Source organism: Tenrec ecaudatus, chromosome 4 (genome assembly GCF_050624435.1).
Source record: "Tenrec ecaudatus isolate mTenEca1 chromosome 4, mTenEca1.hap1, whole genome shotgun sequence".
Taxonomy (NCBI): domain Eukaryota; kingdom Metazoa; phylum Chordata; class Mammalia; order Afrosoricida; family Tenrecidae; genus Tenrec; species Tenrec ecaudatus.
In genome coordinates this window covers 81,542,552-81,558,924 of record NC_134533.1, presented here as the reverse complement: position 1 = coordinate 81,558,924, position 16,373 = coordinate 81,542,552, and the positions used below count along the sequence as shown (strand labels likewise).

The 16,373-nt window shown below is 42.8% G+C and overlaps 1 protein-coding gene across 3 annotated transcripts in view; it reads left to right on the top strand.

Annotated features, from left to right (window-relative positions):
- Positions 1 to 16,373, top strand: part of DLG2 (discs large MAGUK scaffold protein 2) — a 2,300,776-nt gene that overhangs the window by 1,323,750 nt on the left and 960,653 nt on the right. The window contains exon 1 of one of the 3 annotated variants that reach the window (XM_075548690.1): positions 3,922 to 3,999. The exons of the other annotated variants lie outside the window; for them this stretch is intronic. Within the exon in view, the coding sequence (XP_075404805.1) occupies positions 3,922 to 3,999 (78 nt within the window). Of the gene's footprint in view, positions 1 to 3,921; positions 4,000 to 16,373 lie in introns of those variants that run through there. 3 annotated transcript variants of the gene reach the window in all.

Sequence of the window (16,373 nt, the reverse complement as noted above, 5' to 3'; positions counted from 1 at the left end):
GAAGACCTACATAATACAGAAACCAAAACATAACTCTTTTTCTTCCTCATTGGACTCCTCTGTGCAGAAGTAATTTTAAATATTGTTTTTTTGTTCTGTTTTAGACAAAAATTCTATGTGCAGTATGTTTTATACATGCTACTTGGTAGTGGACTAATAGTAGATTTTAGACAGTGGGTTATCAAACATTATTATCAAATACTACAAACAAAATATTGTGACTATTGATTCTGGACATTAATTTGTTGATACCTCAAACTTGCATTTTCTCTGTTTTAAAATTAAGCTTAGATAGCCTGTGAAGCAACCAGATATTTGTCTAAGGGATAATATTTACCTTGTTTTTATAACTACCTGACTCTTAAAAGAAAACGATTCATGTGTTAGGCAGAAAATATAGTTATGTGATACTTAATGACTTGATACAAAACACCTTGAGATTCAGCGGCAGCTCACATAGTGTGTGTGTGTGTGTGTGTAGGCATGAACCCCAAAGCTGCTTTAAGGGATCAATGCTGCATCTCTAACTCGGCTGCATGGGTAGACATCTGTCATATGAGAGGCATTAAAAATGAATTTGTAAAGGGAAATGTCTGTGCAGGGACTGATGTTATACAGATGGAAAGTATCACACACTTTTGTTTTCTCTTGCCAGCAAACGTTATTTGTCTTAATCCGGAGCGCAATGGTGAGAGACTATTAGGAGTTGCCTGAGTCAGCTGCCGCCCTCCGTGGAGCAGCTGTATCTGCCCATGGAGAAGCCAGGGAAAATGGCTGTAACAACATGGCAGGGACTTCTTTCCATTGATGTGACATCCATTTTTTAAAAAAAACATTTTATTGGGGCTCAAACTACATCCATCCATCGGTGACACCCATTTTTACACAACTTTTACCACTGTAAATGTGTAGACAAACTTCTGACTCGTCTGGTCATGCTCTGTTTGTAGGGGTTCATGCTTGGTCATCTATTCTTAACAAATCCTGGATTCTGACATTGCCCTAAGACTGTGCAGAAGGACATTAGCATGGCTTCTCCCTACAAAGGTCCTACCGTCACTGCTTTCTCCCTCCACCTATCTGTCTCAAGGAACGCTGGTTATTCTCTTTTATTTTCCAGTTAATCCTTTGCTGGCTGACCCAACTTACTTTTTGAAAGATTATATCTCTGTAAAATTCTTTAATAAAAATTTTACAAACATTATATATTGTTATCCTTTGACACCTCCAGGCCTGGCGCATGTCAAAGGTCATGAAAGGCACAGCTTGAGAGCAAACACTGACCAAACATCAAAGATACCTCTCATTCCCACTTTTGGTGACTTTGAAGTCTTAATAGAATAATTTCTGTACTCTCATTTTAACTTATCAGGCACCCTAATCAGAGAAAATAAATATTCTTTGATTTCCTTCTAGGAGACCCATTGTTTGGAAGCTTAATGATTCTGTTTTATTTTTTTTCTCAACTCTCTATTCGCTGATTTCATCTTAAAATGTTGAGAACAGAGTTTTCTACTCATTAATTTAGAGTGAATTGCTTCTCCTTCTTTTGTCCACCCTTTATTCTGTTAACTGAGTGTTTTTTAAATGACAGCATGGCTTGGACAGACTTGTATAATGAATATTTTTAGCATCGTGGCAATGTTCGAGGAAGCAGTGGTCCTGCTGAGGGCCTCCTTGAAAATTAAGCAGGAGTTATGGTTTATTTGTTGGATTTCGGTGGTACTTTTTCTTTGGAGAGCTGGGGGTAGGGGGTGGGAGGGTGGAGAAGTTTGCAAAGAGGTTGCCTTAAGAGAATTAAGAAGAAACAAAAGGAAAGTACACCTTGCAGGAAGTGAGAACACAAAGCAGAAGAAACCAGAGGCAAAGCCACACTGAGCAGCAGTGACAAGTTCCAAAGAAGGGAGGAGCTGGGCTGCCTCCTGGGGGCCACCTTTGACTTTTGAGAACAGGGAGTCATTTCACCACAGGCTCTCTTCCTGGTGAGCATTCTGTCCAATGCTCTCACAAAAAGCCTCACGGGGCAGGAGGAGACCTGAAACTATCTGACCAATTCTCCTAATTTACAGAAAGTATAATTAGTTAACAGTCCTGGCCATTCACTCATTCAGCAAAACTGTGTTGAATACTTTCTGCTAGGCATTGGTCTAGGCACAGGGGCTTCCTCATTAAGTTATTAAGAGGGACACCGATAATTCTGACTAGCACACCGTTTTGATTCTTCTTCCCATTGTCTATAAACTCAAACTCCAAACTCACTGCCATCTGGTCCATGCTGATTTATAGTGACCCCGTAAGGACATCCCTGAGTTTCTGAGACTGTAACTCTATAGGAGTAGAAAGTCCCATTCTTTCTACCTCTGAGTGGCTGCTGGTTTTCAACTGCTGACCTTGCAGTTAGCAGCCCCTGCACAACCACTATGCCACCAACGGTTCTCTTCCATGGCCTATAAGAACTGCCAATATAATTTAGAATCCAGCTGTCCATTGGCTCCAGACCTGATCTTTTGTGGGATCAGTCCTCAAATCGGTTGAGTCCTTCTATGTCTACAGGCGTGCAGTTATTCTGCAGCCTGTGAATGCACACAGGGCATTCCTCTTGGACTAGCGTAGAATGTTAACCGAATTGTCTCCAGTTCTGCAGGTCACTGGGAGGAGGGTTTTCTCTGATCAGCTTACTATTTTTGTTGTTCTCCTCCAAGGCTGGTGAAAGGGGCTAAACATTGTCCCCCGTTGAAGGAAACACTTGCCTCTTAAAAACGGACTTCCTTCCCTTAAGAGTGCCTTCAAGGAGAAACGGAATCAATCCTTATAAGATTGTTGAAGTGGTAAGCACCTAGTTGTAGAATCAAGCATAAAAATTTTTGACCGATAGTGGCTTAAAAGCTCGCCATAAATCTACCTTTCCTAAAGAGATATTATAGCCAGTATCGTTTAATACTGGCTATCACGGTCGGAAAACCCCGGAGCTTCAAAAAGAAAAGAAAATGACATTGCTTTCCATCTTAATCCCCTGCTGCACTCCAGTGCTCAGGAGAGTGGAGCTAGTTGCTTCAGAGGTAGAACTAGGGGGGATCCAAACAAAGAAGGGCCTTCACAGGCATTGGGAAGGATACTTTGATGCTGGTCACTTTACCCTTTGTCCTGGGCCAGTCTCTAAAGAAAGAAAAGCTTTTCTCTGGCAAGCTGTAGTCAAGCCAGGCCAGCCTGGTGAGACTTTCCTTGGACCAAAGGAAGTTAAGGAGGGATCGAGGTACGGTGCCTCCACTTCTAGCCGTGACTCCACTCGAATCGCCCCTTTCATCCTCTTCGTGAATTCCAGATGGTTTCGGGGCTCCAGGGACACCTGTTAGTGCCCTGTGCCGCGGCAGTGGTGGCCCTGCCTCTCCCCCGTGCCTGGCAGCGCCTGTATTGGCTGGTCCACCTGCGGGCTGTGTGCGGATCTCTTCTTGCGTGACCACCGCCGCCGGCACGTCCGGTCAAGACGGAGGGAAGCCGAGCGAGGAGGCCACGGACGGAGCGGGGACCGGAGGCAATTGGCCTCCCGGACGCGCCTGTGACTGCGGTCTCAGCTCCTCGGCGCTGACACACATGGAGTTTGGCGGTGATGGTGCCTGAGAACTGCAGGCAGACTCTGAGCTGGCTGCATGTGCGCGAGCCGGCCGGGGAGGCAGCACCCGCCGCACCCGGACCTCCTGCGGGCAGGATGTAAATCTACCTGCAGAGCGGCCCAACGGGACTGCCTTCCCCCAGCCCCCGCCCCTGCCCGCCCCCTCCCGCGGCGCCCCAGCATGAGAGCCACTGCTAATGCAACAGCCTGCAAGTGACAGCTCCAGCCCGATTCCGCTGTCTCTGAGCCTGCCGGGGTGGCAAGTTGATTGTGCGGCAGCTTCGCTCTGAATTCCTGCCACTGGCATCGCTATGTTTGCCTCCATCTGGTACGCCAAGAAGCTGGGTCGCAGGTTCGTGCACAATGCCAGGAAGGCGAAATCGGAGAAGGTATGGGACGAGTGGGGATGGATGGATGGAACCAACTGCCTGCTGCTCTGAGCCGACCAGACGCAGTCCTTTATTAGCCTGGGCGAGGATTTGCCTCTCTGGGTGGATGTGGTCCCTGCCACTTAGAGCAAGGGTAACTCCTGGGTGCCTAGCTGGCTTGGGAAGGAAGCATTTGGTGTTGGGCAGGATCATTGGCTATTCAAAAGATTTTGTGAAATCCTCTATTGTTAGAGTATCTCCACAGAAACTTAATGTTCTTTGAAATGACAGCTATGGAAACAATGTAGCAGCTGCAGTGTTTCCTTGACCAGAGAGCTCTCTAGTAAACTTGTTGCTGTACTGCATTATTTTTATGACTAGGATGTTTGGTTCTGAAGGGGTCGTCATACTGACCTGAGCCATTCTCCAGGACATAGTGGGCCCTAGAAGCTCATATTTAAGACTCTCAGTCAGTCACCTTAAGCCAGACTCCACAAGATTTCTTGATACCTTTTACAAATCAAAGAAACCACCCTTTTAAAATAAGAGTTTACCTTAAGAAAGGCATGATATTGGGCATTCATTGGTTAAGGGGTTGGCTTCATATTTCTTTCATTTAGTGTACCTAGTTGTTTTTAGAGAATGTCCATGGGTAATGGAGCTCATTGGTTACCTTTTCCTGGGCAAGGGAAATAGCCTATACATTCTATGATATAATACAAGCACGGGGACAAGAGCAGTGTTTTCTAAGTCACAGGCTAGACTGTCCAATGTAAGGAATATCAGTATCTAATTTGATAGGTCAGGGAAACTTCTAAAAGGAGCCCAATCCTTATAAAACTGGGCTTTTCTGTATTTCTCCCAGGCTGTGACCTTTGGCCCTTCTCCTTGCCTGTAAATCTCCGGAGATTGACCGGGAGATGGTCAACCTGGCCTGTAGCACAGTCCTTGCCCTCAATTGTAAAGATTTCTTCACTTTAAAACTTGCAATTCATTCCTTTAGGGATGGAGTACTGATAAAATGAACTCGAACCCAGTGATAAGCCACGCTATCATTGTTTATAAGATCAAAAGAGAAACCAACCTTCACTAGAGTTCTGACGTTCAGTTAATACTGTTTGAGAATGAATGTCCAGGAGCAGAAGACTTTGGAATGGTCATAGACTTGTTATTTGATGGCACTCTTGGTGGGGGAAGGGCAGAGGAGGGTTGGGACAGGATCAGACCTTTCTCCATTCCTTGTATCACAAGCCAAAAAGGAATCAAATTCTGTCGGATACCAGGACCATCGATAATGAATATGTGTGTGTGTGTGTGTGTGTGCGTGCGTGTGTTTGCGTAAATCAATTTTAAGAAAAGAGATTCGTAAGTAGGTCTCTTGTTGGAGCCAAATGTTTTCCAAAAAGTGCCTTCTTCCTATGAAAATTATAGGTTGTATGAGTGAGAGGACTGCCAGGCCCCACAAATGTCTCTGAGAAAGAATTCTGGAGACCCATTAGTATGCAAAGAAAAGTGGACTCTCCCAGCGATTTTTAATTCAGGCTTGGACCTGGATGAGGAGAGGGCAGCTCTCTGCAAGGATGTAAAGCCAATAGAGTGACAGAGGTTTCTGCTTCTGGAGTGGGGGAAGAAGCTAGTAAGGGCACTCTGAGTCTTCGTGTGTGTGTGTGTGTGTGTGTGTGTGTGTGTGTGTGTGTGTGTGTGTGTGTGTGTGTGTGTGTGTGGTGTGTGTGTGTGTGTGATGGCTGGTACTTGGAACAAGGAGAAAGCAAACACAAATTAAATTTGTGGTACAAGGTTTTGGATGCTCTTTTTATTCAGGAAATAATTGCATTCATACAAGGAAACCACCCCCGGAAATCTGAAGTTTTGCTCTCTGAGTGGATTAAGACCAAAGGAAAAATGACTAACTCTGATGCCCTCATTCTAGCCCATGGAGCCAGGAGTAGTTAATTGCTGAACACTAGGTGATGATGGTCAGCGTGAAAATAACCTCTCTCATTTCCCTCTGGCATTGGTATTCACCGGGTTCCTGGAATAAATTGAAAGGTGTTCTGCCTTGAACAATGCAGATACTCAACTGATACTTGTTGAATAGAAACAATGCTGGGTGTCTAATTGCAGCACATGGCTTACTTAAACCAACCACCGTGAATTAATATTTTGTTTAGTGAGTCTAGCAATATACTTCAACCAGAAGACCATTAGAAATACTTCAAGAATAATGAACTCACCAAGAGTACTTTCATAATATCAGATATTAAATAGTTGCAAACACAGGGGAAATAAGTACTAATGACATGTTGCCGTGCTTAATCATTAAACACAGAAAGATGTGTAAAGTAAGAGTATAATCGAATTTTATCTAGAACATGGCCAAGGTCCTGACGTGTGAAATGGCTGTTGATAGATTCACAGCACATTTTAGTATTTGGAGTGGGTGTCATGGACACTGGAATTTTGTTTTATACTCAGTACCATAGAGTCTATTCTTTTTGCAATGTGTAAGCTAGTTGATTTCCTCCTATGTTAATAAAACTACCTATGTCAGCCTTATTTTGGCTTTCAGGTATGGTCTGGGAGATATTTTTCTTCAAGGCTGGGTTAATTAAAAAGCTAATTGGGAATGAGCAAGCTTAAATGCCATCTTTAAACATGCAGTATGCCTTATTTCTTATTCCCTGGAATACTGTTTTCTGTTCTCTAGTGCCCATAGAATCGACTAGCATCACAGAATACCAGCCATAATCATAACAGTAATAATATTAACACACTGTTCATACACTGTGTCAGCTGCTTTATACCTATGGATCCATTTAATCTTCACTGCAAACTTAAAGTAGAAATTTTGTTTCCAATCAAGTAATTGATATACTTGAGCCTTAGGGTGTAGGTCTCAGGTCCTGGGGCTACTACTGAGCGGCTTGACTAGAATTGGAACCGGAGGCTGCCTGCCAGAGCTGTTCTGACACAGATTCTTTGAAAAGGTGTATTACTTTCTTCCATTCACATGTGGTTCTCTTGGATCTCTTAACTCTGTCTTGTCTGAATAATGACTACCATTTATTGCCCACCCACCCCCACCCCCCCGTGATATTTGAATGCTGAAGTCAGAGTTATAGATTACAAACGAAAGACTATCATCACCCTTATTTCACATAAGATGTCTTTAATATAGCTGTCTGTCCGATAACAAAGATTTTATACTCTTTGTCTTCTGTAGTTATATGAATAAAGCCAGGGATCATCTTGTATACCTATTGTTCCTTCTAAATTGCTGTAATAATTGTCATATCATCATAGTCTAAACATTGGCATTTGTACTTAATGCTTATTCCAATAGAAACCAAAGATGTCTTTCATCAGAGAGGAGCTGAATAGGTGGCAATTGTAGACATGATCTCTTATGAGACCGAGTCCAAGGTGATAGGTGATTCACATTGCCATTTGTCAAAAAGAAAAAGGTCCTTTGTTACTCTTTCATTAAAAAAGGCAGCTCATGCATGCCAACACAGTGTATGAACTGGATTTTGAAAGGGAGCCACTGAAAATAAGACTGCCTGATTGAAAGAAAATGCCTCCATTCAAATAATCATTTCTGCCTTTTATTTATTTTTTGACCCTGTATACTTAATTCAGAAGTTAGTGTCTTACTTTTATGCCTGTTTGTCGCACATAAACATGAATTGCTTAATTTAGTCAAGCTCTAGACAGTATTACTCTAAGAGGCCAGCTAAAGAAGCTTTAAGATAAATTGAAATGCAAATGTTGATGACAAAATAATATGCCAGAACTCTAAAAAGGGTGAATCTTCACTTTCTCACCAGCAATTTATTGCTGCCTTCATTTGTTTTTGTTTTAAATGCTATGCTTCTGTTTTTCTATTGAGAATACATTTTAGAAAATAAATGGAGGATGCAGTGGGGATAGAAGGAATTAGTATTCATCATGTAATTGACAGAACTGTGGATGAGCTGGACAGTAATTAATGTTGTACAAGTAAGTAACTGAGCCCAAATACCCTGACCGTAGATCATACTCAGCTCAGAGCATGTTTTAAGGACCAGCACACACTGGTTCTGCTCTCTTCTCCCTATAAACCATGCATATGAGTTCAATATGACTAGAATGAGTGATAATCTAGTAATGTATTTGCTGGCAGGACAGCCAAGGGCAAGGGAAAATTCCCAGGGTGATTTGGATAGAGTGCTGGGCTGAGGGTCAGAGGAATAGAGGGAGGGAATTATACTCTTCTGTCCTTTGCTATCCAGCTTGAAGCCAGTCATTGGGCTTTTCTGGGCCTCGCTTTTCTTCCTGTGAGATGGAAATAAGACCTGGACTTCAGTAGCTCCTAACCATCCTCAGGACTAGGCTCAAGTCTTTAACGTTGTCTGAAAATCCCATCATGATATGTCCTGTGCTTTTCCAGCAGCCATCAACATTGCCTTCCTTCTATATCAAGACTGCAAGCAAACCTCCTGCCATCTAGTAAATTCCAGCTCCTAGCAACCCTATACAGGAGTTCTGAGACTTCTATATATCTTTGTGGGCATAGATAGCCTCAACTTTCTCTGACAGAGCAGGTGGTAGTTTTGAACCACCAACCTGGTGATTAGCAGTCCCCAGCCACAAGGACCCCTTCCTTTCTTCCATGGGATCTCTAAGAAGAGCACGTCAAATTTTAAAGATCTGAGTGGGACACGTTCTAGTTTCTAGGTTTTTGCGTGTTCGGTTGCTACTGATTAGCAGACCACAATTTAGCCTGACTCCACTAATTTCACTCTCCTTAGGTTGACATCATCAGTACTAGGAAGTCTCCCAGGCTCTGTGTCAAACGTAGAGGGCAGAGTCTTCCATTGCGCCCACTAAACTTGTACATGGATTGTAACCCTCCTTACTTCCCTATATCACTCATTACAATAAGGGTTCTCTGAAATGAAGGACAGCACAGGCTTGGTCACTACTCATTTCTAGACTCCCACAGAGTGCTTGACACATGGTGCCCCTTGGTGTGTTTTGTTGACGTCAAATTATCCCCAATTATAAGGTGAACCATTGTTTCATGTATTACTAAGGGGCGGGGGGAAGGCTGCCAATTCAACTGTGATTTATCACCAACTATTACAAGGCAACTTAATTTTGGAGACATTAAAATATGGGGAAAATATATTGTTTAGAATCGATGAAAATCTATTGTTTTGATCAATATATGCTGAAAGAATGAATGGATTTATGTTGAGGATAAAATGTGTAACATACATATCGTGCTTAAAATGTTACACGGGCCATCAAAGTGCATTTGAGAAGCCTAAGAGTTTGTAAGTTGTTAGAAGTTGTGTTCCAGTTGATTCTCAGTCAGAAAGACCAAATGTATGCAGAATAGAGTTTCTGCTGAGGATTTTCAAGGCTGCGGCCTGTCAGAATGAGACCTCGAGGCCTCTGAGTAGGTTCCAAGCATCCACTTTGCTGTTAGTAGTAAGCACCTACCTTTTTGTGATATCCCAGGACTCCTTAATAGGTTACAAAGAAAACAAAAAATCCTTCTCTTGCTCATTTCAAATTAGAGTGATTTGAGAGGGAATAGCAGAACTAGCCCCTGTCCAAAATGCCCCCATCAGGGTTGAAAGCAGATGGCCTCATTGTTCTTTGACAGAGCAGTTGGTAGGTTTGAACTACTGCCTTCAGTGTTAGCAGTTTAGTATTTCAACTGCTGCATCACTGAGATTCTAATAGATTGCATAGAGAAATGCCATAGGTGAACCTAAAAATATCATGTGTTTTGTCCTATGCTGATTAGGCACAAATGGTACCATGTAGTCTATTCTGGACTTAGAAGGTTCAAGATTGGTAGGGAAATGAAAACTAGTTACAGAAAAATGAATTAATGACCACAATCAAACTGGAGTTACTTGATTACAGAAGAGAACATTTAGATTCTGAGTCTCAGGATATATTTTTATGAACCTCAGAGACAATAGCCATGGCTAACCTTAATGAAAATTCTTTTTATGAGCAGTGAACTGTGCTAAGCACTTTATCTTTTCCAATGAGTCCCTAATAGCACGAACGCTGCTAACTATTAAACAGTACTCGTTCCGTGTACATACATTATGAGGTATGTTTTCAATGCAATAGATGCCAAATCTGTCCCCACCGAAGAGAACTTAAAGAAAATGGGCTTAGATGCAGAATCTGAACTTCAGATATAAGAAAAAATGTCCTGATGTTGAAGATGTATAAATCTTCAGTGAATTATGGGATTTTTCTATGTATTTTTTTTGTTTTGTTGTTTTTTTGCCTTGGGGGAGACTGAAAAGGTAGCCTGATGCAGAGAGGGATGGAAAGATTTTCTTCTCAGGCCCTTTCTGAGAGTCTTCTAAGAGTCTGAGAGCCTGTCAGTTGGGAAGAGCAACATGACTCAGCACCAGTGTCTATCTAGCTGTGATGATGGAGAGGACAGGTGTTTGTCCACAATTATTGCATTTCTCCCCTGTCACCTGACAGGTGAACCAAGCAGCAGAATGGACAACAGCACCTGCTCTGAGGCTCAACTCTGCCACCCCAACTGCCCTGCCACCCACCTGGGCAGAACCCAAGACAGGCTGTGACCAGGCCAGTGAGGGAAAAGCATGAAGGTAGAGGAGAAAAATGGCTAACATGAAGGGGAGTGGGGAGAGCAGGCTGGACAGCACAGTGGTAGGTCATAATAGTTAAATCGCAGCTAGTAATTTGTTGAGCACTTATTTCAAGCATTATGAGATATACTTTATGTGTGTATCATCAGCTCATTGAATCCTTATTAGCACCGTGCTTGTTAGTTCTACTGGTCCCATTTTATAGATAAACAAAAGTATAAGACGTTAAGGTCATTGTTCAAGATCATGAGTTGTGCAGCCAGTATCAACATGCGGAAATGACCGCACAGGCAGGTCCTCCAGCGGCTGTGGTTCACCTGTTGACATACTTGCAAGGCTTTGAACCTTTTCATTCCAATTTAGTCTTTTGCTGAGAATTTGAATTTCTACCCTATCATGTACCCCCAAAGTACTGAGTTGGACTCTCCATTTAAGCACGATCCCTAAGGGTTTCTTATATATACAGATTCCGAATTGGTGTATTTGGCATAGAAATGTAAATTGTTAGAGAGAGAGAGAGAGGGAGAGAGAGAGAGAATATGGTGGCAGGGAGGGTATCAAGCCACCATAAACCAATTCCAAGCCCAAGTCACTGCAGGTGAATAAAAGACCCGACTTCTCATGAGAATCCGTTAGGACCTAGACATTCAGAGAGTCTAGGTTTATCCTGTTTGTAGAACCTTTCTATATATTTACGGTCTTCAGAGATATGTGCTCTATGGTCTTCCTCTGCCTAGTAGAGTCCTTCAGCGATAAAGATGAAAAGCCCTACTCACTCATGCGGAAAGATGAGCTCAAACATGGTAATCATTGCAGAGACCGACTCTGTAATCTGAGAATCTACACGCCTTATCTACACAGGTAATATGTGTTGTTATTAGAGAAGTTATCTGGCATGACAGCAAGCAGGTCAGCATTTAAACAATGCCTTGTAACAGTCTCAAACAATTTTACTTGGGGGAGTCTGACCTTCCTAATTAAGTTATTAAAATGTGAATTAAATTCTCAAACTGCTACAGATGCTGCCCTATTAAGTGAGGACACAGCTAGCTTGTGACGGCCCTCAGTAAACCCTGACATGATGGATGACGTTGATGGGCGACTCTTGATATGTAAAGGAATACCGCCTGGAAGGAAGGGTTAATGGGCCTGGAGGTTAACTGGCTCTGCTCCCACCACCTGTATCATCTTGCCTAAATATCATCTTTTCAGGCTTGACTTCTTCAACCAGACTCCTTCCAACTTTTCCATACTTTCATCTGATTCACTTTACACTCGGAAGTAAGTCCCCACGGAAAGATTTGCTCTCATTCCGTGTTGTGCTCTTGTCACTTAACACAGGGCCTAGCAGTAGGGGAAAATTCCCAATGAGTTTATGCAGGCTGTATTACTACCTTGACCCTCAATTTCAAAGTGGGAACAAGATAGGAGACACGCCGGGGCTCCCTCGTTGGTGTTGTATTTTCTTTCCTTTAAGTCATCTGGGTCTTTGTGTAGAAATGGACTCTGAGAGTCCAGTTCTGTTCTTTACTTAATGGCTGAATTCACTCCATGGCAGGGAGTCATGAAGACCACTGTCGTGGAATAGGAACAAGTGACATGCCAGCGACAGCGCTCTCTGTAATCTTTCGCCAATGATATGTCAACCTGTAAAATCTTCCAGCTACTTTGTCCCATGTACCCCAAGAATACAACTTAAGTTTGAGCATGAATGATTTTAGTTTGTACCTTCTGAGTCTGAAGATTTTAATTATCTTGGGAACAGCCCCCCCCCCCCCCAATCTCCTGCAATGCAGAGTATATTGGGTGAATTCCAATGGGATTGGTTTCTAGTGTCCAGGACCAGTTACCATGGAGAGAGATAGGTCAGCCATCACTCCTTTTCCCCCCAAGACGTGTGTATTTTTACAAATGCACATCCTCTGCAGGGTGAATACCTCCTGTGCTTCTGCGAGAGCTAGACAAGATTATTGAAATCAATTACCTGTGGAGAAAGGGGAAATTACAGGGAATGTGTGTGCAGTCTTTGAAGGTTCACCCTGGTTATCATACATTGCTGTACTCTGACTCCCAGAAGAAGAGGGAAAAAATAGGGCAGTGAAAACTACCTGCTAATTTGGGAACTGAGAAAATAAACACCCCAAATCCTCTACTTCCCTTTCCCACCTGATACCCTGGGTCATTCTGACTTATAAAACCCAGTTGGTTGGCCTTTCCCACCATTCCCTCTACAGCTGCTAAGCACGGACTATTAGAGGAGATATTGGCCTAAAAGGGGGTTGTAGACTCTACACTGTGTCTTACGGGAGGACCTGCCATGAGCCACCTCTGAAAAGTCTTACAGGAGGACATCTTACATGAGCCACCTCCGAGGCAGGAGGCCACCGTTCACGGGGCTCCTTTTCTTTGAGGTAGTGCTGAGCTGTGCCATGTTCTGGGTTTATGTTCATGTTCAGTGATGTCCTTGCACTGGAGGGCTGACAATGGACGTGCTGTGGGAGAGGAAAATGTGTGGGTGATTGGGTGGACGGGGGTATGCTTAGGCAGATATAGGAAAAATAGGGGGAAAGGTCTCTTATTCTTTTTCTTTCCTTTGTTCTCGTTTGTCTGTGACTACCACTCTGCACCCGAAGCTCCTTTCTTCGATTAATTTCCCAGTTCTTTGGATAGGCTCTCCAGCACCTTCTTCGGTGCTTTGCCTTTACCCGTTCCATGCATTCTCCGGTTGGCCCACCCAAAGGTCATGTGTGGGCAGATCTAGGTTCAGATGTGACTGGCTGCCTTATTAGTTGAATGACCTTGAGCAAATAACTACATGTCCTTTTTTTATTAATTTCCTCATATATTAAAAATGGTGATGAAAATCTTGGCATTATTGGCAGTATCAAACTAAAAAAATACATAGAAATGATCTAGCACATAGTAAAAAAAAATCCACTCTGCCTTCCATTCAGTGTTTTAATATTCTACATAGTTTCTAAAAGGTGGCCTTTGAGAAGTACCTCCCTAATGATTCCCCCCGACCCTTTGAGTCTTAGAGCGAACATGACCTTCCATTTAGTTTATGATACATAATTATAACTCTCAATGGTTCAAAACCAACCAACCAAATCAAATCCAACTTCCTGCTGTGAAGTCTGTATGACTCTGCTGGACAGGGTGGACCTCCTCTTGTGGGGTTCATGGCCTGTCCTCTTTCTGGGAGTCGAAGGCCTTGTCTTCCTCCTGAGCTTCACAACTTGCAGTTAGCAGCCTCAAACTCCTCACTGGTTGAGTAAGAAAAATGACTGAGAACGTATCGCTTTAACAAGTTCAAACTGTCAGTCAACTGGCTCTGAAGGAGTTCTGGGCTTTGGGTTCTGTTTGAAATAATTTTGTAGCTCACTCTTAGGAAAAACCCCTTCTCCATTCTTCCCACATCGCTCCCTCAATACATCCTTTTTGTGAATGTCACTAACGCACATTATTTCTCATTTGAAGAGAAGTGACACGTGCTGCATAACGCATCTGGAAGAGAGTTTCCTTTGATAAATATTAATCTTAACATTAACGCACATTTAGAGTCCTTACTATGGGCTAGCCATTATTCGAAGACTTGTTTAACTCATCAGATCCTCGGAATGACTCAAGGATGAGGCACTTGTATGCCCACATTGTTGATATACGAAGTAACTAAGGCTCAGAGAGGTGGTTCAGCATGCCAGACACACACAGCTAGCATATTCTAGTGCCGGAATTTGAACTCCATTTTTAACTGTGGTGCTAAGTTACCTCCCAGCTTCCAGTAGACTCCTATGACAGGAGCCTCAGGTGCCACACACTGTTGAGATGGCTGCCCTACATTTATATCCCATGATCAAACCTCACAGAGCTTTAATAAATAGCACCAACTCGGTTCTTTATATTTTCCCTAAAGTATTAATGATTATATTCCTATTACTGATGCCTATGATGGCATTTGCAGTAAATATTAAGTCCAGACATACCAGGGTGTCTGTACCTGATTCCACTAAAGAAGAAAAAATCACCCCAAAGGATGGCATTTGGAAAACAATTCCACACCAGCAGCTGCATTAATTGCTCCTTTGGATGCTCCTGCTGTGAATTGAATGGATTCACTTTGGGTCTATTTCTTAGAAATAACCATCTTTATTACCTCTTCTCTACAAGGCACAGTTTTGAGAGTTTTAGAGGCAAATATTTTCACTAATCTGTATTTCCCATTTGCATTTCACAAGTAAGCCTTCTCATTGTTATCACTATCTTTAATGTCCTCAGATCTCATTCATGAAGGGGAGGACATTATAGCCCATCTCCTCCTCTTGTTCTCTCCACAGCTAATAAGCTGTTAACTCCCTGAGTGTAACATTTTGAATATCATGTTTGATTCAAATAGGATCCATTATTTTATTAAAGATTTTCTCCTTTGCATATATGAATATATAGAATTTTGTGAGAGCTTCATGAAAATGGCCTGTTATAATGTACAAGTAAGAATTCTTTTAGGATCAGTTCTTTCTGGAGCATTTTAAGAAAAGCAGGCTGAAATCTAGCATCATGAACGAATGTTTGTTGACAGTTATGAACTATGCCTCTTCTTATAGAAAACAAATTTCAATACGTTTCACCCCTCCGTCCAGTTTTTGTACAATTCATATCTCTGATTGCCCTAAATGGTTTCAAAGTCATGTATATGTTTTCCTAAATTGACAGTCTGGCTGCAGGAAAATAAAATCAAAATCAATGAATTATCTGTGGCCCTTACAATTAAATAACAATTCAACATATGCTTATTTGTTCTTTGTTATCGAAGGAAACTGACTTGCCACTATTACTGTGCTGAAATTTATATGAGGAATGCACCAATGGCCAAGCCCCGATCCTTACAGTAAGGGCGTTCAGATAGAGATTAGGACTGAAAGACCGGCACAATGAACACCTTTGGCAGTATAAACAGTATAAACAGCGCGACAGACTTTCTGCACAATGAACACCTTTGGCAGTATAAACAGTATAAACAGCGCGACAGACTTTCTGTTTCTTGTGCATTGCCCAGCTCCTCTGATTTTTTTTTTGGCTAAGATTTAGCATGCTAGGGCTGTGGAACCGTGCCTGATTGTCACCCACCTGGCATATTTCAAGTTCTACTGTGGGGTCCTGCATAGGAGGGGTGCTACTATGCAGGCTGAGAGTAAAGCACACCTGCTCTGTCCTGCTCTGAGCTCGTCCATGTGAGCATCCATAATGCCCTTCTGGTGTATGTGTGGGACTGTACAGAGGAGCCTGTTTATTCTTGGGACTTCTGTTAAAATATAGTAAGGCAGGGAGAGGCTTTCTATTCGCACAATCAGTTACCGTCTTGGAAACCCACAGCACAATTCTGCCCTGTCCGACAGGGTTTTTTAAACAGCAAGACAGAAGAGTGGTATATTTAAGAAAATAACTCTTGACTTCCTGAATTCCAATCCCAACACCATCTCTGAGCTATGGAATTTCAGCAAGTTCCTTAAATTTTCTATACATCGATGTGCCGGGAAGTGGTGTCACACCAGGACACTGTGGGGTGGAGCGGGGGATGCTGACACCAAATGACCCCAGCATCTACAGGTGCTGTGGGTAGATGTCAACTTTGGCCACTAGGGGAGGGGTGGAAGTGTGGGGCAGAGCCTTGAGGGGTGAGCTGTGTGTGCTTCACTCTGCTAGACCCTGTGAGGACAGAGGAGGCTGACTGTCCACCAGGTAGGAATTTTCCGCTGAGGC